The sequence below is a fragment of the Saccopteryx bilineata genome, chromosome 9 (assembly GCF_036850765.1).
Source record: "Saccopteryx bilineata isolate mSacBil1 chromosome 9, mSacBil1_pri_phased_curated, whole genome shotgun sequence".
NCBI classification, from domain to species: domain Eukaryota; kingdom Metazoa; phylum Chordata; class Mammalia; order Chiroptera; family Emballonuridae; genus Saccopteryx; species Saccopteryx bilineata.
In genome coordinates this window covers 18230787-18257072 of record NC_089498.1, presented here as the reverse complement: position 1 = coordinate 18257072, position 26286 = coordinate 18230787, and the positions used below count along the sequence as shown (strand labels likewise).

General features: G+C 51.0%; 2 protein-coding genes across 4 annotated transcripts; one reads left to right on the top strand and one right to left on the bottom strand.

Moving 5' to 3' along the window:
• Nucleotides 1–367: 367 nt before the first annotated feature.
• CENPT (centromere protein T) lies at nt 368–7338 on the top strand. Of its 2 annotated transcripts, none has more exons than XM_066242509.1 (13): nt 368–689; nt 1894–1984; nt 2087–2174; nt 2281–2377; nt 2950–3086; nt 3203–3251; nt 3468–3613; nt 4362–4550; nt 4799–5098; nt 5352–5442; nt 6330–6521; nt 6606–6714; nt 6795–7338. In XM_066242509.1, exons 1-13 carry the CDS (start codon nt 577–579, stop codon nt 6912–6914), a joined length of 1722 nt encoding a protein of 573 aa, XP_066098606.1. In that variant the 5' UTR covers nt 368–576; the 3' UTR covers nt 6915–7338. The 2 variants fall into 2 exon arrangements, with proteins under 2 accessions (XP_066098606.1, XP_066098605.1); XM_066242508.1 differs by having other exon boundaries at nt 4784–5098.
• A 195-nt stretch (nt 7339–7533) lies between these two features.
• On the bottom strand, nt 7534–26073 carry TSNAXIP1 (translin associated factor X interacting protein 1). 2 transcript variants are annotated; one of them, XM_066242507.1, is made up of 17 exons: nt 25979–26073; nt 23092–23172; nt 22309–22408; nt 16510–16625; nt 16236–16374; nt 14994–15087; nt 11276–11472; nt 10351–10486; nt 9751–9920; nt 9512–9671; nt 9295–9425; nt 9015–9140; nt 8727–8876; nt 8514–8623; nt 8188–8314; nt 7986–8092; nt 7534–7777 (listed from the first exon to the last, which is right to left on the bottom strand). In XM_066242507.1, exons 1-17 carry the CDS (start codon nt 26020–26022, stop codon nt 7534–7536), a joined length of 2232 nt encoding a protein of 743 aa, XP_066098604.1. In that variant the 5' UTR covers nt 26023–26073. The 2 variants fall into 2 exon arrangements, with proteins under 2 accessions (XP_066098604.1, XP_066098603.1); XM_066242506.1 differs by lacking the exons at nt 16236–16374; nt 16510–16625.
• Nucleotides 26074–26286: the final 213 nt, after the last annotated feature.

The window sequence follows — 26286 nt, the reverse complement described above, 5'->3', positions numbered from 1 at the left end:
ATGAGAATGAGAGATATTTTAATAATAGTGACCACCATTTATTAATGGCCTGTTTTTAATGTGTCAAATCCTGAGTTAGGCATTACCTCATTGAATCGTTACAATCCTGTTATTAGATGGGTCCCTTTCTAAAAAATATTTTATTGATTGATTTTAGAGAGAGGGGAGAGAGAGAGAGAAAGAGAGGGAGGGAGGGAAGAGGGGTTGTAGCATGAAGCATCTCGTATGTGCCTCAAACAGGCAGGCCAGGGGTTTCCAACTGGCGATCTCAGCATTCCTGGTCGATACATTATTCACTGAGCCACCACAGGTCAGGTTAGATGGGTCTTTACCGTCAATTTACAGATGAGGAAACCAAGCTTTCTATGGTTACACACATTTGGCAAGTCTTACTCCCAGGTAAAAAAAATACCTTCAAATTCAGAGTTTTCAGCCACCATTGTACAGGTCCCGCGCCAATGGGCTGTAGGGATAGAACTGCAATTCCCGTGGAGCCCTGCGAAAGCTTCGCGAGAGTACGCTTAAATGCGGCGGCGGGAAGGCGGCAGCCGCGGCGGCCTCATCATTTGAGAGGCGATGGCGGACAGCTACATCTCTGACAATGAGCCTACGACGCGTACGCTGCTGCGGCGCGTGCTGGATACAGAGGACTCGCGCACCCCGCGGCGACGCCAAAGTACTCGCGCTGGGTATGTGCGGGCACTGCCCGAGCACGGGACGGCCTGGGGGGGGGGGGGGTGGAGTCTCGGTGGGATCCAGTGCTGACCTGGCTTGGAGAAGTCTCCGAGAGATGTAGAACTCAAGACTCTGATGACTGGCGCCACGCCCTTATCTGGGTTCGAGTCAGCTGTTTGTGCTGCCAGGTCTCGGCACCACAGAGTTCAACTATGCCTGCATTTTAGGTGGTCTGCCTCTGGAAGTGAAGGATGGGCACTCAGAATCCGGCCTTCTGCCCTGTTCTCTTGGCCACTTTCTTCCAAACCCGCCCCGAGTTTGTCGAGATATCTGCAAGCGGCCCCTCCTTTCCCTGCATATTCAGCCTTAACTGCCCTTGTAGCTTCCAGCTGGAAGATGGGAAGGGAGCTGGAGAGCACAGCCTGGGCAGAAGTCGGGAGGCAGAAATTGGCAGGGTTCTTTGCTAGGGAACAGGAATTTATCCTGACTTGGTGGGAGTGTCAGCGGGTGAAGGCTGTGGTGAGCTCACGGGGCAGAGGGTGAGGTAGCTGGCATCTGCCAGACTGGGGCAGTGCAGTTCCTTTACAGGCAATAGAAAGCCATTCATTACAGGTTTTACACCTATATTGATGAGGTGGGAGCATTTATGTGGTTCTGGAATTTGGGAGGGATTAGACTAGAGAGGCTAGAGCTAGAATGATCCTTATGGAGATTGCTGTCAGACTTTAAAATACTTAAATATCTTTTTTTGATTATTATTTTAATGACTGGAATGGATACTCTTCCAATTACTCCTCTTGTCGGTGTGGATAACCTCTAATTTTGCCAGAGTCACCTCTGTGAAGCCTTCCTCAGTCCCTCTCTCTGACTGGGACATCATCATCATCACATTATTACTTTTCTTTTTGTGTGTGTGTGTGCCTGGATCAGGGATCAATCCTGCAACCTTGGTGTATCAGGATGCCACTCCAGCCAACTGAGCTACCCAGCCAGAGCCTGGTCATCATATTTTCTCTCTTTCTATGCCCCTTGGGCTCCCTTTCTTCCACAGCCCTAGTGACATAGAGCTGGGAATGGGCTATAGGAAAGACCAATTGTTTCTGGGTCCTGGCTCTGAGGGAAAAAGTCTTCAGCCAAGATCCCTGGTGAAGGCATGTCTCTGCATCTTCAAGTTTCCCCCGCCCTACATAATTCTCAGAGCTGCTGGTCTTTATTCAGGGCCCAGAGAACCCTGCTTGAAACACCTTTCTCTATGATGCTGAGGAGCCAAACAAAGACAGCTGCCAGGCGGCATTCCTACAGAAGGAGGGTAAGTGCCCAACCCACTGACCACTATAGGGCTCTGCTCTGGAGCCCACTTTGAGGGAATCTCAAGGCAGAGGAACAGACTATTTGGTGCTTTTGCCTAAAGTCTTCTGGCAGATTGGCCCACATTAAAACCAGTGGATATCTGAAGGAACAGACACCCCGGACTCTGCTTGAGAACATCCTACAGACTGGTAAGTGAGCATTGGTCTGCTGGTCAGAGTTGGGCACTAGTCTGGTGGTATCCCTTATTTAGGGCAGCCTGCCTTGCCAGTCCCACCCTCTTGTTATTTTCTACAGCGCCGGAATCTTCCATGGTCATGCCAGAGCCAGTGGTGAAGCCAGTGCCAGCGCCGCAAGTGGTCCAGTCCCCCAGCCAGGAAAGCAGTCAGGGCAGGTGCACAGTGAATTCTCCTGCTTGGGTCTAGGCTACTAGGCAGCTCTGATCAGGAAGACTCCTGGCAATCCTAAAAGCCCCATTTGAGCTTTTGGCCTGTCTGAGATTAGCTCCATTCTTTTTTAAAATTTTTTTTTATTTTTTATTTTTTATTATTATTATTATTTTTGTATTTTTCTGAAGCTGGAAACGGGGAGAGACAGTCAGACAGACTCCCGCATGCGCCCGACTGGGATCCACCCGGCACGCCCACCAGGGGCAATGCTCTGTCCACCCCGGGGCGATGCTCTGCCCCTCCGGGGCGTCGCCCTGCCATGGAGACCAGAGCCACTTCAGCACCTGGGGCAGAGGCCAAGAAGCCATCCCCAGCGCCCGGGCCATCCTTGCTCCAATGGAGCCTTGGCTGCGGGAGGGGAAGAGAGAGACAGAGAGGAAGGAGGGGGGGGTGGAGAAGCAGATGGGTGCCTCTCCTATGTGCCCTGGCCGGGAATCGAACCCGGGTCCCCCACACGCCAGGCCGACGCTCCACCGCTGAGCCAACCGGCCAGGGCCGATTAGCTCCATTCTTATAGCCTGGAGCTGCAACTTCCTGAGCTCAAACCCCCCACAAGCCTGGCTCCAAGTCTGCTGGCTTCTGGCAAGAGGAAGCAGAGCCTGAGGTTGTCAGCGTTTCAGCAAGGAATGGACCAGGAGCTGCTTCTTTCCCAGGGTGAGGCCCTGGCTAACTCCTATGGTTACCTTCTCTCTCCTGTCCTCTGTAGAGGCTTAAAAGGCTGGAGAGAGGGCTATCAGGATCCTGGGTAACTTACGGTTTTTTCTTTTTAGGTCCTTTTACAGAGCCTCAAGGGAATGCTACAGCCACCTCTTTCACCAGGTGCTGTTGCCTGCTCTGGGGGTTGGTGGAGGCGAGGCTTTGGGGGAAAGGTGCTGACTAGAATGGATTCTGACCATATTGATTCCAGCCATTTTTAGCCTCACAACATGGGAGTTGTGTTCTAAAAGATGAGCTCATCAGGGAAGATGGAGTAATGAGGGGGGGAGCTAGGTCTCAGGTAGCTGACTTTCCTTTGTGCCCCCTCTCTCCCACCAGCTCCCTCAACCTGACCTTTGCCACACCTTTCCTGCCACAATCAGTGCAGAGGCCTGGTTTGGCCCGTAGACCTCCTACACGCCGACCTGTCGATGTGGGTGCATTTTTGAAGGATGTGCAAGATTCTGTGGCCTTGGCTCTTCCAGGTAAGGTTGAGATTTCCCTCTTCTGGCCTGTAGGGGAAGCTCCCCCCCCCCCGCCCCGGACAGATAAGAGGTATTGCTGAGTCCAGGGTTGCTCCCCTCTTATTGAGGGAGAGAGAGGGAGAGAAAGACAGAAACATTGATCTCTTTCTGTATCTGCCCTGACCAGGGATTGAACTGGCAACCTTTGCATGTTGGGATGATGACACTCTAACCAACCAAACTGTCCAGCCAGGGCAGGAGTTTCTGCTTTCTTTCTATAACATGCCCTTGTCTTAGTGTAACCTAGTCTTAGTCCCTCAGGGTCTTCTAGGACCCCATATCCTTGAGGAGCTACATGGCTCTGGGTAGGAAAGGTGTTCTGGAGCTTGTTGGGAGGTTGAAATGGGCCATGTTTCAGGATCAATGGGCCAGTCAAGATGCCTGGAAACCTGATTCCAGAAGACAAGTTCACCAGGGTAAGAGGAGGGTTCCAGACAGAGGGAGCAGAGTGAGAAATAGAGAGTGGAGGCATGGATGAACAGTTTGGGTGGGACAAGCAGTAAAGCCTGGGAAAGCGAGGCTAAGGAGCAGGAAGGTAAGCAAGGAGAGCTGTATTAGGGAGATAAGGCTTAGAGTACTCTGAAGTACTCTCTCTGAAGGCTACTTGGGGCAGACTTAAGGGGTTTACATTTATGGCCAGGCCCTGGTGACTGCGTGGCAGCAGGTGGAACTGGAGTACACTGAGTGCCATCTGGCTCTTGATCTCCAGGTGACAGCCTCAAAAGCCCTGTTGCCACCTTACCACCGGACACTGTGTTAGAGGACACCCAGCCCTTCTCCCAGCCTTTAACTGGCCATTCCCCCAGTGTACACCACTCCCTATCCTGCCCCCCTGTCTCTACTGAGAGGATTGTCAGTAGCAGGACACGGAGCCGTAGGCCTGGGCTGCAGAACAACAGTGAGTATATGGGGCAGCCAAGCAAAGCTCTGGCAAGAGTTGATATTGGTGGTTTTCCCTCCTCAGATCCATGTGTCCCTCCAACCAGTTCCCTGGGGCTGCCTCTGGCCTTCTCTGCTTGATGGGCTACGTTGGGTTTTACTGCTCCATCTTGACCCTTTCCAGAGATACAGCTTTGAGCTACTGCTTCTGCCCTATATTCTCTCCCCTTTATTCTGGTCCTGGGAAACCAGCCCAACTTCTGGCAGGAAAGGCAGAGGAGGTTGATGCCCTTGCTATGGAATTCCCGAACACCGGCAATAGTATCTCTGGAGAAGATGGACTAGAGCCCTTACAGGATGGAGTTGATAAGGAGGTAGAGAAAACAGTGCAAGAAATCTTGGACCTAAGTGAAGTGAAGGAGGCAGCAGGAGCACAAAGATCTACAAGAGCAGAAGAGCCTGGGAGAGACACAAAAGTGATAGAAGCAGATGGATCCTGGGGGGCTACTGAGGCCAAGGAGCCAAAAGGATCTTCACAACTGGATATGGACACAACTGGGAGGGCAGGTAGGGGCCCAGTGCAGGGGGTGAGTGGATAAGTGACAGTTGTGTTCAGTCACTGGTCTTGGGGAAGTGCCTTACCTGGGTTGTGTTTCTCAGCACAGATAGTATAGGTACAGGGAGACTTTGAGGTACCCCTTGCCTGGCTGGCCGGAGCTAGATGGGGTCCTCAGTGAACAGGACAAGGGGGCTGTAGGCCTTCAGGGTTGTGTGAGATGGTTAGGCCTAAGCCCCTTGTAACTCTGCCCTTTCTCTGCAGGAAGTTCAGAGTTAGCGTCCAGCACCCCGGAGTTCCTTCAGGCCAGGCAACTTGAGCTTCTTGAGCCAGCTCCACCGACTAGCACTGCAGTGTAAGATCCCATGAACCTGTTCCACATGGGCATCTTGGGAATGGGCAGGCACTGAGGTTGGCATTGGGCACCACAGCGTTATTCCTCTTCCCGTGGGTATGCAGATAATTATCTAGAGCCCATCTATCATCCTGGTACCTGCTTCCAGGGGCATAGAGGAGCCTGGGTAGGGGAAAGTGGCTAGGTCACTGTATTCAGAGAAGGTTTTCTGGACGAGGATTAGCAGAATCAGACAGCAATGGACTGAGGGGAGGGAATGTCCATGCCAAGGCCTGAGGGTCATGGGCCTGAGAAAGTACCTGTTTGTATGATAAGGCTAGACTGGGACATTGAGTCCAGACTATGGAGGATCAGGGTCCCAAGGAAAGACCAGGCTTCTATGTGGCCCCTTATCCCCAATCCCTCACCGCAGATGGTTGGAGCTATTAGTCCAAGCTGGCCCAGGAGCACAGGGGTCTTAGTTTTGGCAGGAGCCAGTGAGATTCCCCCCCCCCCAAGTTGGAAACGGGGAGGCAGTCAGACAGACTCCTGCATGCGCCCGACCGGGATCCACCTGGCATGCCCACCAGGGGGCGATGCTCTGCCCATCTTGGGGCGTCGCTCTGCCGCAACCAGAGCCATTCTAGTGCCTGAGGCAGAGGCCACAGAGCCATCCCCAGCGCTGGGGCAAACTTTGCTCCAATGGAGCCTCGGCTGCGGGAGGGGAAGAGAGAGACAGAGAGGAAGGAGAGGGGGAGGGGTGGAGAAGCAGATGGGCGCTTCTCCTGTGTGCCCTGGCTGGGAATCGAACCCGAGACTCCTGCACGTTAGGCCAACGCTCTACCACTAAGCCAACCGGCCAGGGCTAGGAGCCAGTGAGATTTATCTTTAATTATGGGCCTCTTCAGGCAGCAGTCCATTCCAGGCCCCAGTTTATCTTCAGAGCCTCTATTGGCCAGGCTTCCTCCCAGGACCAGAACTACAGGCCCCAGACTCCGTCAAGATCCCTACAAGACTGGACTGAGCCACTATGCTAAGCTCTTCAGCTTCTATGCTAAAATGCCCGTGGAGAAGAAGGCTCTTGAGATGGTGGAAAAGTGGTGAGTCCTGGACCCTTGGGTGGGGAGAGGAGCCCTTCAGATCATGAACAGTCTGTTCAGTCTGTTCTACCCCAACCTTCTTAGCCTGGACAAATATTTCCAACATCTGTGTGATGACCTGGACATATTTTCTGCTCATGCTGGCCGTAAGACCGTGAGGCTCGAGGACCTGGAGCTGCTGATGCGACGGCAAGTGGCGGGAGCAGGGAGGTTCTAGGTGTGGGAATGCTGGTGCTGATTCTGTCCGTCTCTATCCTCTTCTGCTGCAGGCAGGGCCTGGTCACCGACCAAGTCTCCCTTCACGTGCTTGTGGAGCAGCACCTGCCCCTGGAGTACCGGCAGCTCCTCATCCCTTGTGCATTCAGTGGCAACACTGTCTTCCCTGTCCAGTAGCAGTCAGGTCTCGATACCTGCCCTGTCCCCGGCAGGAGCCCCTTGGTCCCACATCCTCTTCCAGATCTTCTTCCCATGCCCTGCTATCAATAAAGTGTCACAAACAGAATCTGCTGTGTTTGCCTGACCAGGTGGTGGCACAGTGGATAGAGCGTCGGACTGGGATGCGGAAGGACCCAGGTTTGAGACCCCGAGGTCGCCAGCTTGAGCGCGGGCTCATCTGGCTTGAGCAAAGAGCTCACCAGCTTGGACCCAAGGTCGCTGGCTCCAGCGGGGGGTTGCTCGGTCTGCTGAAGGCCCACAGTCAAGGCACATGTGAGAAGGCAATCAATGAACAACTAAGAAGTCGCAACACGCAACAAGAAACTGATGATTGATGCTTCTCATCTCTCTCTCTGTTCCTGTCTGTCTGTCCCTGTCTATCTCTGCCTCTGTAAAAAAAAAAAAAAAAAAAAAAAAGATAAAAAAAAGAATCTGCTGTGTTTTGATTACATACTTGGGGCCAGCCAGGCAGGGAACAGCCCCCTCCCCTCAACTCCCCAGCATAACCTGGAGAATAGCATGGGTTCAAACAAACAATTTTATACTAAACGTTGTGGGTTAGCTGTCCTCAGTGGTCCTAGTTTGCAGGAGCCTGCTCCCGAGGTCCCTTGCGCCTGATGTCGACCATGTGAAGCCGTTCCAGGACAGTCTGGAGCTTTAGCACAATGTCCTTTTCCTTCTCGTCACTCTCCTCTGGCGGCAGTTCTGTCACAGGGAGCTGGAAGGCCTGGTTCAAATAACCGTTCAGGGTCTGCTTGTCTAGGCTGGGATCGATGGTCATCAGGGTCTCACGTACCTTGGGTAGGGTCACTTCATCACGGCTGCCCCACAAGAAGAGAAATAAGCTTTGACTCCCTGTCTCCTGCACCCCAAACCCCAAGGTGCCTTCTGCCTGGCTTGAGCAATATTTAGTACTCAGCAGCAAGCTCAGTACACAGGGAGACCCAGGGGCTTGAGATGCCACCCTGTGGCCCAGCCTGTGGGACTTGCCTATGACTAAGTGGGCCTGAGGGCACCACGATCACTTACAGTTCCAGGCCCAGCTCCTGCTTTAGCTCCAATAAGTACTCATCCTTTTCATCCATGTACTGTTCCCATAGCTTTTGCACAAAGTCTGTACTTTGGCCCATCTCATCCTGGGAGGGACCATAAGACAGGGTGATGACACATGGGCTAGAGTCTAGCAGTAGCTAGGGCAAGGCTGGGCAAGTTCCTAAACCCATCTACCCACCTCCTTAAACAATGTGTGGTAGTTGAGCAAGTCTGTATTGCTGCTGTTGGGATGCCAGCCCCCTGCCTCCATCAGCTCTTGAATTTTCTCTTCCTTCTTGAATGGGAAGGTGCTCTTGAGGACAGTGCTGGGAAGAGACACGAGGGCCTGGCTGAGGCCTGCCCACCAATCTCTCTGCACGCTTTTGTCGGCCCCACTAGTGCTCAAAAGAGTAGTCAGCATTGAGGCTGTGGCCCTTCCCACCAGGCTCACCTTTCCCCTGCACATCTGGGAGCCTGGCCAGAGATGTCAGGCAGGAGTTTGAGGTGGCCTGTCCAGCCTCTCACCTTAACTGCTCCATGGTTAGTAGTCCCTCGTTCTGACTGTCAACATTTGTCATCTCCTTCAGCAGCTGTGTTACTGTCTCATTCTGCTTGATGTACACATTTTCGCTCACCTGCAAGAAGGGAAACACTGACTAACTTGCTGCTTCTTGGAGTGGTAGAGACAGAGCTGGCCTAGGCTGGGGATCAAGGATGGAGGGCCAGACCCAAGCTCACCTTTCTCATCAAAATTGCATAGAACTGTCTCATGACCTCATTGGAGTGGAAGAGCTTAATGTGTTCAAAAATGGTGTAAGCCCAGGCCACGGCAGCAGGCCCAAAGCGATGCTCCAGGAAATTGAAGAAGAAATCTGGGAACTTTTCTTTCTGCAGGGTGGGGGAAGATGCTTTGTTAGTCCTCCTGCGGTTGGTTGGCCCTCCACCCTGCCCCTTAGCACCTTGAGGGCACCCCTGCTGAAGGACTATGGAGGCCATGCCTGGCCAGAATGGCTGGTGAGATCTGACCTGCTCCTCAGCGAGACGTTCTTTCCAGGCCTCCTTGAGGAGGTTTACCACCTCCTGCTTGCTTGGCTTTTTGTTCTCCACATTGCCATCAAAACGAAGGAAAGGGGGGATGTTTTCGCCATAGCCCTGGAAGGGGGAGGTGTCAGCTCATCACTGAGCCCATCTGCGGCCCCACCTTAAGCAGGGCAGAGGGTTCCCCCAGAACGTCAAGTCTTCTCAGCAGCAAGACCTACCCATTTTGACTCTGACCCCAAGCCTCCTGAGCCCAGGGACCCCCTACCAGGCCAGGGAAGAAGTCTTTCTCTCGGAGCAGCCCCTCGCCAATCTCCTCCAGGAGCACATCTACGAGCTGGTCACTGTTCTTGCCCTCAGCCAGCATGTGCCAGCGGTCTCGGCCACCAGCTATCACATCTGCAAATGGAGAGAGGGTGCTGGAGTCTGGGCCACGCACTTGAGCAGTCCCTGAGGCCCCAGTTGCCTTCAGCGGCCATCATTACCTTCGCACTTGGTCCAGTCAGGCCGCGGTGTGGAGGTGCGCTGGATCTCCTGCAGCTCAGAATGAAACTGGTCCCGCTCCTTCAGCGTGCTCATGTGCAGCTGCAGCAGGATCTCATGCTCCTTGCGGACTTCTTCATAGTCGTCCCTCAGGCTGTCCAGCTGTGGGCAAGGTGATTGGTCCTTGCTACCATCTGCATGACCCTGCCCTACCCCACCTGGCCTGCCTGCCCACCAGCACCTGCTCCTGCAAATCCTTGTTGGTCTTTTCCTGCATTTCAAAGTCCCTCCTGGGCACCACATCTCCGAAGTTGGCCTTCATGGTGTTGAGTTCCATCTGTGTGCGTGCCAGGTCTTGCCGGGCCATCTTCAGAGCCAGTGTTAACTTCATGGGGTCCTCCCCCCAGATTCCTGCCAGGGGGCCCACCAGCTCAAATCACCATGGTTTTGTAGCATGTAGTCCAGAGCAGGGTTAGAGTGTCCCTCAGGGTGTATTCCAGGTCCTTCCACTCGCCCTGCTTGGGAACCCCGGGGTCTTGCTCAGAGTGCTACCAGTCTATATCTGAGGACTTAAATAGGGAAGCCCAGGACACCCTTGTCCTGCCCTTAGGAAGTCTAAGTTGCATCAGCTGCCAGAAATTGCTTCCTACTTAAACAATGAGTCTGCGATTCTCAGTCCAGCTCAGAAGATCCACAGACCAAGTGGCAGCAGGAACATCTCCCATCATGAATGGACACAAAATGAGCAGATATTTAGGAAAGTTGAATGAATGGGGATGAATAGTGAGAGTGACTCCTCTCCAGCATCTCTTCAGGGAAGAGAAAGTCACCTCAGGCTTACCTGGGGACTGCACCAGTGACATGTCTTCCCGCTGGTACCGTAGTTCATTCAGGTCTGCAATGAGGACCTTGCGGGCATCACGCTCAGTGAGGTAGCGCAGGTACTCCTCAGCCAAGGTCTTCCTCAGTTTGGTCACCTTTGGGAAGGTGGATGCATGGTAAGGGACTGCATTCGTACTCCTGTATATAGTTAGTCACCACAGGGGATGGAATGTATGCTGGTGACCCCATCAGGGCCTGGGAATAAGAAAGCTAGAGGCCCTGGCTGGTTGGCTCAGCGGTAGAGCGTCGGACCAGCATGTGGAAGTCCCGGGTTCGATTCCCGGTCAGGGCACATAGGAGAAGTGCCCATCTGCTTCTCCACCCCTCCCCCTCTCCTTCCTCTCTATCTTTCTTCCCCTCCTGCAGCCAAGGCTCTATTGAAGCAAAGTTGGCCCAGGCGCTGAGGACAGCTCCATGGCCTCCACCTCAGGCACTAGAATGGCTCCAGCCGCAAGGGAGCAACACCCCAGATGGGCAGAGCATCACCCCAGATGGGCATGCCGGGTGGATCTAGGTCAGGCACATACGGGAGTCTGTCTGACTGCCTCCCTGCTTCTAACTTTGGAAAAATACAAAAAAAAAGGAAAGCTAGAGGAAGAGGGAGACTGACCATTCCTGAGAATCAGCAAAGTGCCAATATGTCCTCCTTTAGCCAAAGCCTGACAGTCAAGAAGCAGAAAACTTTGCTGGCATTTGGGGCCACTCTGAGTCAAGGCAGAGTGTGGAGGTGGCAGGGGTTCTAGAGAGGTGGGGGCTCGGCATGTCATTCTGGGCAGAAGAGTGGAGGGAGTTAGGAGTCACCTCAATGCCCAAAGCCCAGGGTTGCCCATGGGGTGGGAGTGTCAGGGACTCAGGGAGTTGGTCACCATTCTGCTCCCTCTCACCTCACTCTGCAATGAGATCTTCTCCTCATTCTTTTTGTCAATGAGTTTTAGCAGATTCATCTTCTCTTTCTTCAGCATGGAGATTTCAGCTTTCTCCTCAGCCCTCATGGCCAGGATCTTCTCGTTGCAGTCCGCCTTTACAGTGAAAAGCTTGGCCTTCAGGGGTTCCAGAGCCCGAATCTTCTCGCTTTGGTGGGCTAAGCAGAGACAGGTGGGAGAGACCTTTGGGGCCTTGGAGAACAGCCAGGAGACACTGATCCTAAGGTCACAATGAGTGGCTATGTCTCTTGCAAACTCCAGTTTACTCATGCCTCGTTCAAAGCATGGCCCCTGCGCTTGGCTTTCTTTTTTTCTTTTGTATTTTTCTGAAGCTGGAAACAGGGCGGCAGTCAGACAGACTCCCGCATGCGCCCGACCAGGATCCACCCGGCATGCCCACCAGGGGGCGATGCTCTGCCCATCTGGGGCGTTGCTCTGTTGCGACCAGAGCCACTCTAGCACCTGAGGCAGAGGCCATGGAGCCATCCCCAGCGCCAGGGCCATCTTTGCTCCAATGGAGCCTCCGCTGCGGGAGGGGAAGAGAGAGACAGAGAGGAAGGAGAGGGAGAGGGGTAGAGAAGCAGATGGGCGCTTCTCCTGTGTTCCCTGGCCAGGAATCAAACCCAGGACTACCGCACGCCAGGCCGACGCTCTACCACTGAGCCAACTGGCCAGGGCCTCTTTTTTTCTTTTTAAGATTTTTTTTTTTTTTCCATTTTTCGGAAGCTGGAAACAGGGAGAGACAGTCAGACAGACTCCCGCATGCGCTGACCGGGATCCACCCGGCACGCCCACCAGGGGCGATGCTCTGCCCACCAGGGGGCGACGCTCCGCCCATCCTGGGCGTCGCCATGTTGCGACCAGAGCCACTCCAGCGCCTGGGGCAGAGGCCAAGGAGCCATCCCCAGCGCCCGGGCCATCCCTGCTCCAATGGAGCCCTGGCTGCGGGAGGGGAAGAGAGAGAGACAGAGAGGAAAGCGCGGCGGAGGGGTGGAGAAGCAAATGGGCGCTTCTCCTGTGTGCCCTGGCCGGGAATCGAACCCGGGTCCTCTGCACGCTAGGCCGACGCTCTACCGCTGAGCCAACCAGCCAGGGCTCTTTTTAAGATTTTATTTATTAATTTTTCAGAGAGAGGAGGTGGGAGCGAGAAGTATCAATTCATAGTTGCTTCATTTTAGTTGTTCGTTGATTGCCTGTTGTATGTGTGTGCTGGCGCAGTGGATAAAGCATTGACCTGGAATGATGAGGTCGCTGGTTTGAAGCCCAGAGCTTGCCCGGTTAAGGCACATATGAGAAGAAACTACTATGAGTTGATGCTTCCTGCTCCTCCCCCGTTTTCCTTTCTCTCCCTTCCCTCTCTAAAATCAATAAATAAAATCTTTAAAAAAATTTAACCAAGAGCAGAGTCCAGATGAGGACTGGGGTCTCACTTATGCCCTTTCCCTCTTCAGCCGTTAGGCCTTTAGTCCTGCACCTGCACCATGCCTGGCACTTTCTGACCCTGGTTGGCGAGGAGCCTTCTTACTTCCCAGGGGCTCTCACTCCCTTCTGGATTCACTCTCAAATAGAAAAGATGCTCTGGTCTGACTTGTGCTGGTGCAGTGGATAAAGAGTCGACCTGGCCTGACTTGTGGTGGTGCAGTGGATAAAGGGTCGACCTGGAAATGCTGAGATCGCAGGTTCAAAACCCTGGGCTTGCCTGGTCAAGGCACATATGGGAGTTGATGCTTCCAGCTCCTCCCCCCCTTCTCTCTCTCTCTGTCTCTCCTCTCTCTCTCTCCCTCTCCTCTATAAAATGAATAAATAGCCCTGGCCAGTTGGCTCAGCGGTAGAGCGTCAGCCTGGCGTGCGGGGGACCCGGGTTCGATTCCCGGCCAGGGCACATAGGAGAAGCGCCCATTTGCTTCTCCACCCCCTTCTCCTTCCTTTCTGTCTCTCTCTTCCCCTCCCGCAGCCAAGGCTCCATTGGAGCAAAGATGGCCCGGGCGCTGGGGATGGCTCCTTGGCCTCTGCCCCAGGCGCTAGAGTGGCTCTGGTCGCGGCAGAGTGACGCCCTGGAGGGGCAGAGCATCGCCCCCTGGTGGGCAGAGCATCAGCCCCTGGTGGGCGTGCCGGGTGGATCCCGGTCGGGAGTCTGACTGTGTCTCACCATTTCCAGCTTCAGAAAAATACAAAAAAAAAAGAAAAAAACTTAAAATCAATAAATAAATAAACAAACAAACAAACAAATAAATAAAGAGTCGACCTGGAATACTAAGGTCACTCGTTTGAAACTCTGAGTTTGCCTGGTCAAGGCATATACGAGAAAACTACGAGTTGATGCTTCCCGCTCCTCCCCTCCCTTCTCTCTCTCTCTCTCTCTCTCTCTCTCTCTCTCCTTTCTCTAAAAGTAGATCAATAAATAAATATTTATTAAAATTTATTTATTTATTTATTTATTTATTCATTTTTAGAGAGAGAGTAGAGAGAAAGAGAGAAGAGGGGTAAGAGCAGGAAGCATCATCTCCTTTATGTGCCTTGACCAGGCAAGCCCAGGGCCCCGAACCAGCGACCCCAGCATTCGAGGTCAATGCTTTATCCATTGCACCACTACAAGCTAGACAAATTTTTTTAAAGATTTTATTTATCCATTTTTATTGGAGAGAGAAAGAGAGAGAGAGAGAGGGAGGAAAGAGATAGAGAGAACAGGAGGAGGAGCAGGAAGCATCAACTCCCATACGTGCCTTGACCAGGCAAGCCCAGGGTTTTGAACCGGCAACCTCAGCATTTCAGGTCAACACTTTATCCACTGCGCCACCACAGGTCAGGAAATTTTTTTTTTTTTTTTTTTTTTTTTTTTTTTTTCCTGCGGCTAGAAAGGGGGAGAGACAGACAGACTCCTGCATGTGCCCGACCGGGATCCACCTGGCACGTCCACCAGGGGGCGTCACTCTGCCGAGACCAGAGCCACTCTAGCGCCTGGGGCAGAGGCCAAGGAGCCATCCCCAGCGCCCGGGCCATCTTTACTCCAATGGAGCCTTGGCTGCGGGAGGGGAAGAGAGAGATAGAGAGGAAGGAGGGGGGAGGGAGGGGTGGAGAAGCAAATGGGCGCTTCTCCTATGTGCCCTGGCCGGGAATCAAACCCGGGTCCCCCGCACGCCAGGCTGACGCTCTACCGCTGAGCCAACCGGCCAGGGCCAATTTTTTTTTTTTAAGGTAAGGAGGGTGCCTTGTATGAGACCAATTTATTTATTTATTAGATTTTATTTATTATTTTTTGGAGAGAAAGGAGAAGAGGGCGAGTGAGAAAGTGGGGAGAAGCGGGAAACATTTATCCTTAGTAGTTGCTTCCTGTATGTGTCTTGACTGGGCAAGCCCAGGGATTTGAACCAGTGACCTCAGTGTTCCCGGTCAACGCTTTATCCACTACACCACCACAGGTCAGGTCAATAAATAAAATCTTAAGAAAAAAAAAAAAAAGAAAGGAAGAAAAGAGGCTCTATTTCCTACAGATAGTGTCCCACCATTCTTCCCATGGATAGGAGGTAGTCAGGTGCCCTATCTCAGGACAGCAGGAGCAGAAAGGCTGAGCAGGGCTTGGTGACTTCAAGGCTGTTAGTAGCTGTCCCAGCACCGCTGCAGAGTAGGACCCTCTCTGCCTCTTCCAGTCTAGACCCAGGTGGGGAGGCTGCAGTCTTACCCAGCATCGCCTCGTATGCTTTCTTGATGGAGGACAGCAATGGCTTGTATGTTTTGAAGTCCTCTATGAAGAATTCAAAGACCTCTCTGTATGGCTGGCAAGAAAAGGGACACTGTTACTTCCTGACCTATAGTTGTCAACCTCCGTGGGACCTGAGTTTTCTTTAATTGGCTTAGAAGTATTCTAGCATGAAGCTGCCAGGTGGCCTACATTCAAATAAATGGCCCAGGCAACACCTGGGTCTCTCACACTGCCAGGGAGCTGAGGGGCAGGCTCTGTTCCTCTCAACTGCACTCGGAGGCTTGTCGTGCTGTCTCTGAGGACTGGCAGATGACCTGGATCGGGACCGTCCCCGCTCTGTACCCGAACTCCCTCTCTAGCTCTTCAGGCAGCCAGCCTCCATGCACTGTGCCTCAGCTGGCCTCTCACCACATCCACCCACCCCCATCTTACAGCCCTGGGGGAGCAGGAGGAGATCAATGGCTCTAGTCTAGAGGTGTGATTTCCTGTTCCACTTAGACACACAGGAAGGTTCTGGAGGCAGCATTTTATACTGGAATGAGCACAGGCTCCCAAATCAACCTTGAGTTGAACCTGAGCCCCACCACTTCATAACCATATGTCTTTTCTGAGCTTCTGCACCCTTGTTGGGGAGGTGCTTTTAGCCTGTGAGCTCCTCTGTAAGGCCCTGTCCTGGACCTGGCACTCAGATGGTGCTCAGCAAATGCTTTTGTCAGAGACTAAGTCAGAAGTGAGGATTCCCCATCATCATCTGTTTTAGCAGGGATTTGGAGATTCCCTCCCTACTATGTAACAAAATCTATGTTGCGTCTAGATTTCTCTTTTATGAGTCTGGGCTAAGTTCCTGAAGCTTGGGGCTGTTGTCAGTGGGCTGGTTGACACTAGGATCCCTGCTTATCCAACTGCCAGGATTCAGTCTCCATTCACTGATATCCAAGGATCCAAGCTGGGCGCTAGGGACCACAGCTGAAGGGACTGCGGACAGCATACAGTCCACCTGACTCAGGCGAGGAAACTCAAGCCTCAGCAGAGTTTTGGTTTCATACTGGCAGCCTTTCCTGCTCACTGGCTTTGTCATAGAACATGTTTCTCTTACCAGGAAGGGGAACCCAAAAGAGCTAAGAGAGGCTGGTCTCTCTTGAAGGTCTGAAGCGCTCAGCCTAGTAAGGTTTCCTCCCACCCCTCTCCCTTCCCTCCCTGCAGTAATTCTGTGGCTCTGACCTGCAGCCTCAGCTCGTGGGAAGAATCTCTGCTTAGGTCCAGCAGGAGGAGCTCCTCGCGAAGGTAGTTTTCTAGCAGCTCCAGATACCTCGGCTTGGTAATAATGCCCAGGGGCTGCTGCTGCTGGCTACTACAGGGGCTGATGGGCCGAGTTGTGATGGGCAACCCATGAGTCCTGTACCCTCAGTCTAGGGCAGCACACAGCCCATCTTTATGTCTGGGCCCAATGTGGGGCTGTACCAGCCCGTCCACCATCCGGCTGACCCTGGCTTACCTTGCTCTAATCTGGCAGTCATCTGAACAGGGCTTTCGATTATGTAGAATGGTCTGGCCACTTGTGTATGTGGGCCATGGGGACAGGTGGCTGCCAATGGAGGACTGAGAAAAAAACTGCAGGAAGGGATAGGTGGGGTTGCCATGGCAAAATTGCTCCCCTTCCTGCTACTCCTCTCTATCCTCCTTCCACTTGTTATTTATTCCCAATATGTCTCCATATAGTTCACAATTACAGTGGTGGAGGGCTTAGGTTAAATCCCAGGTCTCTCTTGTTAGCTGTGTGACCATAAGCTTAACTTCTCTGAGCCTCAGTTTCTGAATCTGTACAATGAGGATGCAATGAGAAAGATAACGGGTGGTTTAACACAGACTTAGGCACCTCCTAGGAACTCAGAAAAGGTGAGCTATTCTCTTCTATAGGTATGTCAGCGAGTATTGGGTACCTGTGCTATGAAAACAGATGTGAGTACTGATCAGGACCAGCCTGTGCCTCCATAACATAGTCCAGCTAAAGAGAAAGAGATAGAGGAAGGCAGGCCAAGCCTCAGGCCTGAACTGACACAGATGAGACTGCAGAGAGGTCAGCAGGGTGAGCTGTTAAACCGGGGAGGAGACTGGGCTGTACCCCTGGGGGGAGGATGAAGGGGGAGGAAGGTGGGGAAGGTGGTGGGAGTGCCTTGAAGGGATGGGATCTCATTTCAACCCTTAGGAAGGGGTAGGGAGTGGAAGCAGTAGTATAGGTGGGCTTGTTTTTTAACCTTCTCATGAAATACACAGAACATAGGAAGAGAAAAAGGACCTCTGACCCAGTGAAGCCCACTTCTAGAGTTCATCCAGTCATCCATTTGTTCATCAAACATTTCTGGGTCCATAGTACATGCTAGCCCCTGCTGGGTTCTAAGAACATGAGGGAAAATGAGGGTATGATTGGACTGGGTGACAAGTGAACTGATATTCACAAGGTAGCAGGTACTAACTGAAGCTAATGCAGGTGTCAAGAGGGTGGGGGGCCCTGAGTGGAGGAGACCAAGGTGGGCTGATCATTTTAGAGGAGGTGATAATGATTCAGTAGTGTTCAAAAAAGCTTGAATGAGTGCATGGGGACAACTGAGGTCACTCTGGGAGACAGCTGTGTAGGGGAATGGAGGACACAAAGACTGCCTGGTTAGCACCAACACCTCAGGGAAACAGCAAGAATTTTAATCTAATTAATTTATTTATTTATTTTAGCAAGAAAGAGAGAGGGAGGGAGGGAGGGAGAAAGGGAGAGAGACAAGAAGCATGAACTTGTAGTTGTGGCATTCATTGTTCATTCATTGTTTAGTTGTTCATTCATTGTTTCTCATACGTGTCTTTTTTATTTTGTGACACAGAGAGAGATAGAGAGACAGACAGAGAGAGGGACAGATAGGGATAGACAGGCAGGAAGGGAGAGAGATAAGAAGCATTAATTCTTCGTTCAGCACCTTAGTTGTTCATTGATTGCTTTCTCATATGTGCCTTGACCAGCAGAGCGAGTGACCCCTTGCTCAAGCCAGTGACCCTGTGCTCAAGCTGGTGAGCCCGCACTCAACCCGGCGAGCTCGGGGTTTCAAATCTGGGTCCTCTGCATCCCAGTCCAATGCTCTATCGACTGCACAACTGCCTGGTAAGGCTCTCATACATGTCTTGATTGGGGGGGCTCCAGCTGAGCCTTTGGCCCCTTGCTCAAGCAAGAAACCTTGGGCTCAAGCCAGCGACCACAGGATCATGTCAATTATTCCACACTCAAGCCAGCCACCCCGTACTCAAGTTGGTGAGCCTGCGCTCAAGCCAGATGAGCCTGTGCTCAAGCCAGCGACGTTGGGGTTTTGAACCCGGAACCTCAGCATCGCAAGTTGACACTCTATCCACTGCAACACCACCAGTCAGGCCATGTATTTATTTTAATTCCTTAAAATCCTTTTTTTTTTTTTTTAAATTTTATTTATTCAATTTTTAGAGATGAGAGAGAGAGACAGAGAGAGAAGGGGGGAGGAGCTGGAAGCATCAACTCCCATATGTGCCTTGACCAAGCAAGCCCAGGGTTTCGAACCGGCGACCTCAGCATTTCCAGGTCGACACTTTATCCACTGCACCACCACAGGTCAGGCCTAAAATCCTTTTGCTAAGAAAGAAAGCCTTATAAAAGAAAGCCTTAAGTCTCTGGTTGCTTGAAAAGGAAAGGAACTATAAATAATAAATATTTAAGAGACAGTGAACAAAAGTAGAAATAGACAAACTGGAAAAATAAGGGAAGCCAAACTTAAAAATCAAGCCAAAAAAAGCTTTTCTTGAAAGACTATCAAGCCTGGCCTGTGGTGGTGCAGTGTATAGAGCATCAACCTGGGATGCTAAGATCACCAGTTCCAAACCCTGGGCTTTCCAGGTGAAGACACATATGATGCCTGATCTGTGGTGGTGCAGTGGATAAAGCATCAATCTGGAATGCTGAAGTCGATGGTTCAAGACCCTGGGCTTGCATGGTCAAGGCACATATGAGAGTTGATGCTTCCTACTCCTCCCCCTTCTCTCTCTCTTTCTCTCCTCTTTAAAATGAATATAAAATCTTAAAAAAAAGACATGTCGCCCTGGCCGGTTGGCTCAGCGGTAGAGCGTCGGCCTAGCGTGCGGAGGACCCGGGTTCGATTCCCGGCCAGGGCACACAGGAGAAGCGCCCATTTGCTTCTCCACCCCTCCGCCGCGCTTTCCTCTCTGTCTCTCTCTTCCCCTCCCGCAGCCAAGGCTCCATTGGAGCAAAGATGGCCCGGGCGCTGGGGATGGCTCTGTGGCCTCTGCCTCAGGCGCTAGAGTGGCTCTGGTCGCAATATGGCGACGCCCAGGATGGGCAGAGCATCGCCCCCTGGTGGGCAGAGCGTCGCCCCTGGTGGGCGTGCCGGGTGGATCCCGGTCGGGCGCATGCGGGAGTCTGTCTGACTGTCTCTCCCTGTTTCCAGCTTCAGAAAAATGGAAAAAAAAAAAAAAAAAAAAAAAAAAGACATGTCCCTGGCCATTTGGCTCAGTGGTAGAGCGTCGGCCTGGCGTTCAGGAGTCCCGGGTTCGATTCCCGGCCAGGGCACACAGGAGAAGCGCCCATCTGCTTCTCCACCCCTCCCCCTCTCCTACCTCTCTGTCTCTCTCTTCCCCTCCCGCAGCCGAGGCTCCATTGGAGCAAAGTTGGCCCCCAGGTGCTGAGGATGGCTCTGCCTCAGGCGCTAGAGTGGCTCTGGTTGCAACAGAGCGAGGCCCCGGATGGGCAGAGCATCACCCCCTGGTGGGCATGCCGGGTGGATCCCCGTCGGGCGCATGCGAGAGTCTGTCTGACTGCCTCCCCGTTTAAAAAAAAAAAAAAAAAAAAGACGTATTGCAAGCAAGCAATGAACAACCAAAGTGAAGCAACTATGACTTGATACTTGCTCCTCCTACCCACCCTCTGCAAAATCAATAAATAAAATTTTTAAAAAATAAAAACAAAGCCTGACCAGGCGGTGGCGCAGTGGATAGAGTGTTGACCTGGGACACTGAGGGCCCAGGTTTGAAACTCTGAGGTTGCCTGACCTGTGGTGGTGCAGTGGATAAAGTGTCGACCTGGAACACTGAGGTTCAAAACCCGGGGCTTGCCTGGTCAAGGTATGTAAGGGAGTTGATGCTTCCTGCTCCTCCCCGTTCTCCATTCTCTCTCTCTCTCTCTCTCTCTCTCTCTCTCTCCTCTTTAAAAATGAATGAATAAAATCTTAAAAGAAAAAACAACACACGAAACCCTGAGGTTGCCAGCTTGAGCGGGATCATAGACATGGCCCCATGCCGCTGTCTTGAGCCCAAAGCTTACTGGCTTGAAGCCTAAGTTTTCTGGTTTGAGCAAGGGGTCACTGGCACTGCTGGAGCCCCCGATGTCAAGGCACATATGAGAAAGCAATCAATGAACAACTAAAAGTGCTGCAAGTAAGAGTTGATGTTTCTCATCTCTCTCCCTTCCTGTCTGTCTGTCCCTGTCTCTCTTGCTAGCAAATAAATAAATAAATAAATAAGAAAAAAGACTATCAAGATTGACGTGATTCTAGCCTGACCTGTGGAGGTGCAGTGGCTAAAGTGTTGACCTGGAAACACTGAGGTTGCTGATTGGAAACCCTGGGTTTGCCTGGTTAAGGCTCATATGGGAGGTGATGCTTCCTGCTCCTTCCCTTCCCTTCTCTCTCTCTTTCTCTCCCCCCTTTCTCTAAAATTAATAACATCTTTAAAAAATTTATATGATTCTTATAAAAGTGCAAAGTAACCCTGGAAGACACCGGGTAAGTTCTCAAACAAGCACATAACCTTGATGAGGTAAAAAGTTTTCCACTTTCAGAGGCCAGTCCTCGTGTTCTGACATTTCTGCCAGGAGAAAATGTGGCCACCCTACTTAGATTCCTACGCAGGTGCTGCTTCTTAACCTGGTTGTTAACATCTGGGAAGCCGCCGCCTGGCAAGCGGTAGCTGGAAATAGAGGTTCCAGGGTGCTGCATGCATGCTCTCTTCTTCCACCTGCAGGTGAAAATGGGAAGGGCGGCAGGGGGGAACAATGCCCCCTGGTGGTTGAATACAGCGGAGCTGCCGCCGCGGAGACTATGGGGAGTGAAAAGAGCCCGGTACCAGGTCCACTGGTGGCAGTTGAGGGGAAAGTGGGAATGAGTGCCCCAAGTCATTGAGTCTTGCAGGGCCGTGGCTGCACTTGATCTCCCCGAAGAGTCCACACTATCCCTCATTACCTCCTTGGAATCAGGGTGTCCATGTTGGGTGTCCCCAACCTTACAAATTGTGTGGTTCATGTGTCCTCAAATCCTCCACAGAAGGCAAATTTACACAAAGAAAACCACTACACAGCCCACAGTGCTCCACTGTGAGATGGAGTTTTAAGTTGGCTCAAATGTGTTTTTTTCATCTGTGAGATTTGGAAAATGGCTGTTTACTGATTTAATAATCTTATGATCATATCAACAAAAGCCCTAAATTACTTAATAAGACAGTGTTCATTTTTATATAAAAACTTTAAAGAACAGAAATGAAAGAAGGAACTTCTCTGACGCTGGTAAAGAGTCTTTGCCTCCAATCCAGAGCCCACAACGTAATGGAGGAACATCCCTTTACTCCTACCTTCACACACCTCCTGGTAGCATTTATGGAGCACATATGTAAGCCATTCAAGTGCCCTATCAGGCACTTGGATCATAAAGACAAAAAGTCACAGCCCTGGCCTGACCTATGGTGGCGCAGTGGATAAAGTGTCGACCTGGAATGCTGAGGTCGCTGGTTCGAAACTCTGGGCTTGCCTGGTCAAGACACCTTTGGGAATTGATGCTTTCCGCTTCTCCCCCTTCTCTCTCTCTCTCTCTCTCCTCTTTCTCTAAAAAAATTGAATAATAATAATAATAAAAAAGTCACAGCCCTGAAGGGCCTTGGCAGCTCTGGTGGGACCATCCCTGCACTTAGCACAGTGCCTGGCACATGGCAGGCTAGATTAAGAAATGAGGTCCACCCTAGAATGCTGAGTTGCAGGAGAAGGGTGTCCATGGGCCTGGGCTGAGTCTCCCTCTGCTGGGAAGTCTGGGATGAGGTATGGCAAGTGTGCACATCCTCAAGCCAGAGCCTGGTGGCCCTGGCCGCTGTGAGCTACACTCCCCTGATGGGAGAAGCCATTTGATGGAGTGTGTTTCAGGTGGGTAGTATTTTTGGATTGCAGACAGGGAAACAGATAAGAACTTGCGGCTGACATTTGGGGTTCCAATAGGACATCGCCACTAACCAGTGTCTTCCGTTTCTGAGAAAGCTTGCGTTTCTGGCTATCGTTGGTTTCTGTTGGTAAGGTGTCATCTGTCATCACTCCTATAGACCGCAGGTGTTTTCTGTACAGAGAAAGGAAAGGAACCCATGATGGAGGGATGATTTATACTGCCAGATAGACGATGTCTTCATTCCTCATGCTAGCAGGTGGCCTTGGGCATATGGTTTAACTTCTGAACCTCATTGTCTTTGTCCATAAAAGGCAGAATAGGACTGTTCAAACTCCAGGGAAGTTGAAAGTAGTGACATGATCCAGTGGAAAACCTTGCCCTGCAGGGTTTCTTAGTCCTACTCCATGGAGCAGTGACACCCCAAACTCCAGTCTTCTATTGTTTCTAAAACAAACTAGTGTGATCAAATCATGTCAAATAAGCCCAGATGTTTACAAGTTTGAGACAGGATATAGCAGATCAACCCCTCTGCTCACTAGGTTAAATCAATACCTTCCTATCAAGACTAAACAATTTTCCAAATTTTGTTTTTCTTGCTCCTGTTGGAGCTACCACATTAGGCAAGGTAGACAGAAAATTATAGGGAACTCTCCAAATCCTGAGACATTCCCAAGTAGAAAAACTCAGTATGTAACAGATATTAGTTTTGGATGTCAAAGGAGACAACAGTCAAAAACAGACTTACAAATCATAATAATTTTAAAAATACCTGTTAGAGTCTGCCCTGTGGAGGTGCAGTGGATAAAGCGTTGACCTGGAATGCCAAGGTCGCTGGTTTGAAAACCCAGTCTTACCTGGTTGAGGCACATATGGGAGTTGATGCGTCCTGCCCCTCCCCCACCTTCTCTCTCACTTGTGCTTTCTCTCTCTTCTCTCTAAAATGAATAAATTAAAAAAATTTAAAAAACAACAACAACCTGCTAGAGACCATATACTTATCCAAAAAGCTTAGGATGCTTCTTTAGTATTAGATTAAATATTTTATACCCATTATTAGGGGAAACAGGAAACAGGTATCTATATTTCTACTTGAAAGGTAGAGAAAACAAAGTTATTTAAGTAATGGTAGGCAGTGGGTTTTTCAGGGGTTAATTAGGTCCTGTTTTGTTTTTTTTTCCCCTGAAGCTGGAAACGGGGAGAGACAGTCAGACAGACTCCCGCATGCGCCCGACCGACCGGGATCCACCCGGCACGCCCACCAGGGCCTAGGTCCTGTTTTTGAGTGAGCTCAAGCACTCAGTTCCAGCCACCAAGCCACTGTGCCCAGGATGTGAGGATGAAAGGAGAAAGCCAATGGGGAAGAGAAAGCTGCTCCAGGGAGATGCACAATTCAAAGGTCCCTTTTAGAGTGTCCTGTTCTAAGGGGAACTGGAGGAGGATACACTACACTGTACCTCTAAGGCAAACAGTGAACAACCTGGCTTAATGTACATTATTAAATATTGGTGAATGAAGCACATGGACAGAAAGGAATGATGTTTTGCGCTGCCAGTAAATTCAGCCTCAGAAATTACATTATGCTTTTTTTTCTTTTGAAATTTTTTAAAAATTAATTTTAATTTATTGTGTTAACATGGGTTCAAGTGTCTGTCTCACTCAATATAACACCCTCACTCCCCCACTCATGTGTCCCCATTACACCCCTTTTGCTCCTTGTTCCCTTCCCCCTAACTCCCTCCCCCCTTCCTCTTGGGATTTGTTGTCCTGTTATCTGTATCTATGTGTTATATATATATATATATAATTTCATTAATCCCTTTACCTTCTCTGATCCTCCTCATCCCCCTTCCCTCTGACAGCTGTCTTTCTGTTTCTCATGACTCTGCCTCTATTCTGTTCCTCAGTTCACTCTGTTCATTAGATTCCACATATAAGTGAGAGCATATGATATTTTTCTTTCTCTACCTGGCTTATTTCACTTAGCATAATAATCTCCAGGTCCATCCATGTCATCGCAAAAGGTAAATTTCCTTCTTTTTCATAGCCACGTAGTATTCCATTGTGTATATGTGCCCACTAATGGACACTTGGGTTGTTTCCAGATGTTGGTTATTGTAAACAATGCTGCAATAAACATGGGCGTGCACATTATGCTTTCTTCTTAGAATGAATGAGGGCCCTGGCCAGATTGTTTGATTGGTTAGAGCACCATCTGGAAGCGTGGAGGTTGCTGGTTTGATTTCTGGTCACAGCACATAGAGAAATGGATCAATGTTCTTGTTTCTCTCTCTCCCTCTCTCCCTCTTCCTCTCTCTCTAAAATCAATAAAATGAACATTTAAAAAATGAATAAGTACTCTTTCTGAGTATTTTTCATGTCCTTTTCACATGGCTGCAGTTTTGTAAGTCATTCCTGGCTTTAACAACACTCAACACTCAAGCCTACTGTCTGGTACTTGTTGATTCATTTTAGTTCTGGACCAAATAATCAAATTGGCATTTAATTATTTATTGGGGCCCTGGCCGGTTGGCTCAGTGGTAGAGCGTCAGCCTGGCGTGCGGAAGTCCCGGGTTCGATTCCTGGCCAGGGCACACAGGAGAGGTGCCCATCTGCTTCTCCACCCCTCCCCCTCTCCTTCCTCTCTGTCTCTCTCTTCCCCTCCCGCAGCTGAAGCTCCATTGGAGCAAAAGATGGCCCGGGCGCTGGAGTGGCTCCTTGGCCTCTGCCCCAGGCGTTAGAGTGGCTCTGGTCGCGACAGAGCGACGCCCCGGATGGGCAGAGCATCGCCCCCTGGTGGGCGTGCCGGGTGGATCCCGGTCGGGCGCATGCGGGAGTCTGTCTGACTGCCTCCCCGTTTCCAGCTTCGGAAAAATACAAAAAAAAATAAAATTATTTATTGGTTTTAGAGAGAAAGAAAGACAGAAACATCAATCTATTTCTGTATTTGCCCTGACTGGGGACCAAACCATAATATCCACATTTTGGGACAATGCTCCCTCCAATCAACCAAGCCATCCGGCCAGGTCTAATTTCCTGACTTTTGTAGGCTTTTGCTGTCAAGGCAGCAGACTTGAAGGATTAGAGTTTAGGTGAGGTCACCTAAACTCTTTGGGAATGAGTGGAAGGGAGAAACTACATACATTCAACACTTACCTAATGCCTATTAATATGTGCAAAAGCTATGATGACAGCTTCACATATTCTGCCTAAATGTTCCCAACAATGTTTGTAATGTAAGCTGCATTATTCCCATGTTTGAGATATAGGAACACTGGCCTGGAACTTTAAGGACGTTCTCTGAGGTCCCAAAAGTAGAAAAATATTTAGCTAAAATTTTTATTTTAATCTGTATCCTTTGTGGCTTTCTTAGCTAACAGCTTGTTGTTGTATTTTGCAATGCCCAGAGGCTACACCTCTGAATACAGGCAGAAGCTACGTTTAGGCTATGGAATACTCCTGGTCTGTTTAGAGTCAGCCAGCAATTTGAACAAGCTCTTGGTCATAAGCCAGTAGGTGGAGAGGCAGTTACTAATGAAGAAGTGCGCCTGTCCTTTTGCTAGCATGTAACGTTCTCACTGGCGTGATAAGTCACCCCAGATACTATTTCTGCACCACTGATCTTGTGGGGCTGGGGTCCCAGACCAATGGACAGAGGCGGGTGTTGCCGAGTTCCAGATCAGGTACCATTTCTTTTTCTGTACTCAAGCCCTCTTCTCCGTCCTCAGCTCGGCGAACGCCTACCTCGACGTGATCGAGAAGCTGGAGTTCTGTAGCTTAGAAGCCATGAACCTCCGACAGCGAGGCAGCCAGCACCCGAGGCCAGGGAAACAGTGGTAGTGTACAGGTCGTCGCCATGGCGACCAGGCCCCAGCAGCCCAGCGGCGCCGGCAGGGTCAGGGTTGTGCCACGCCCCCCCCCCCTCCCCGCCTCCTGTACGCGGCTGTAAGGAAGGTCAAATCGCAAAAGTGGGTTTGGATCCAGGAATGGGATCCCCTCAGCATCAATCACTGCTGCGGATTTGACTCTGGCTGCCAGAATTGAGGCAGGGG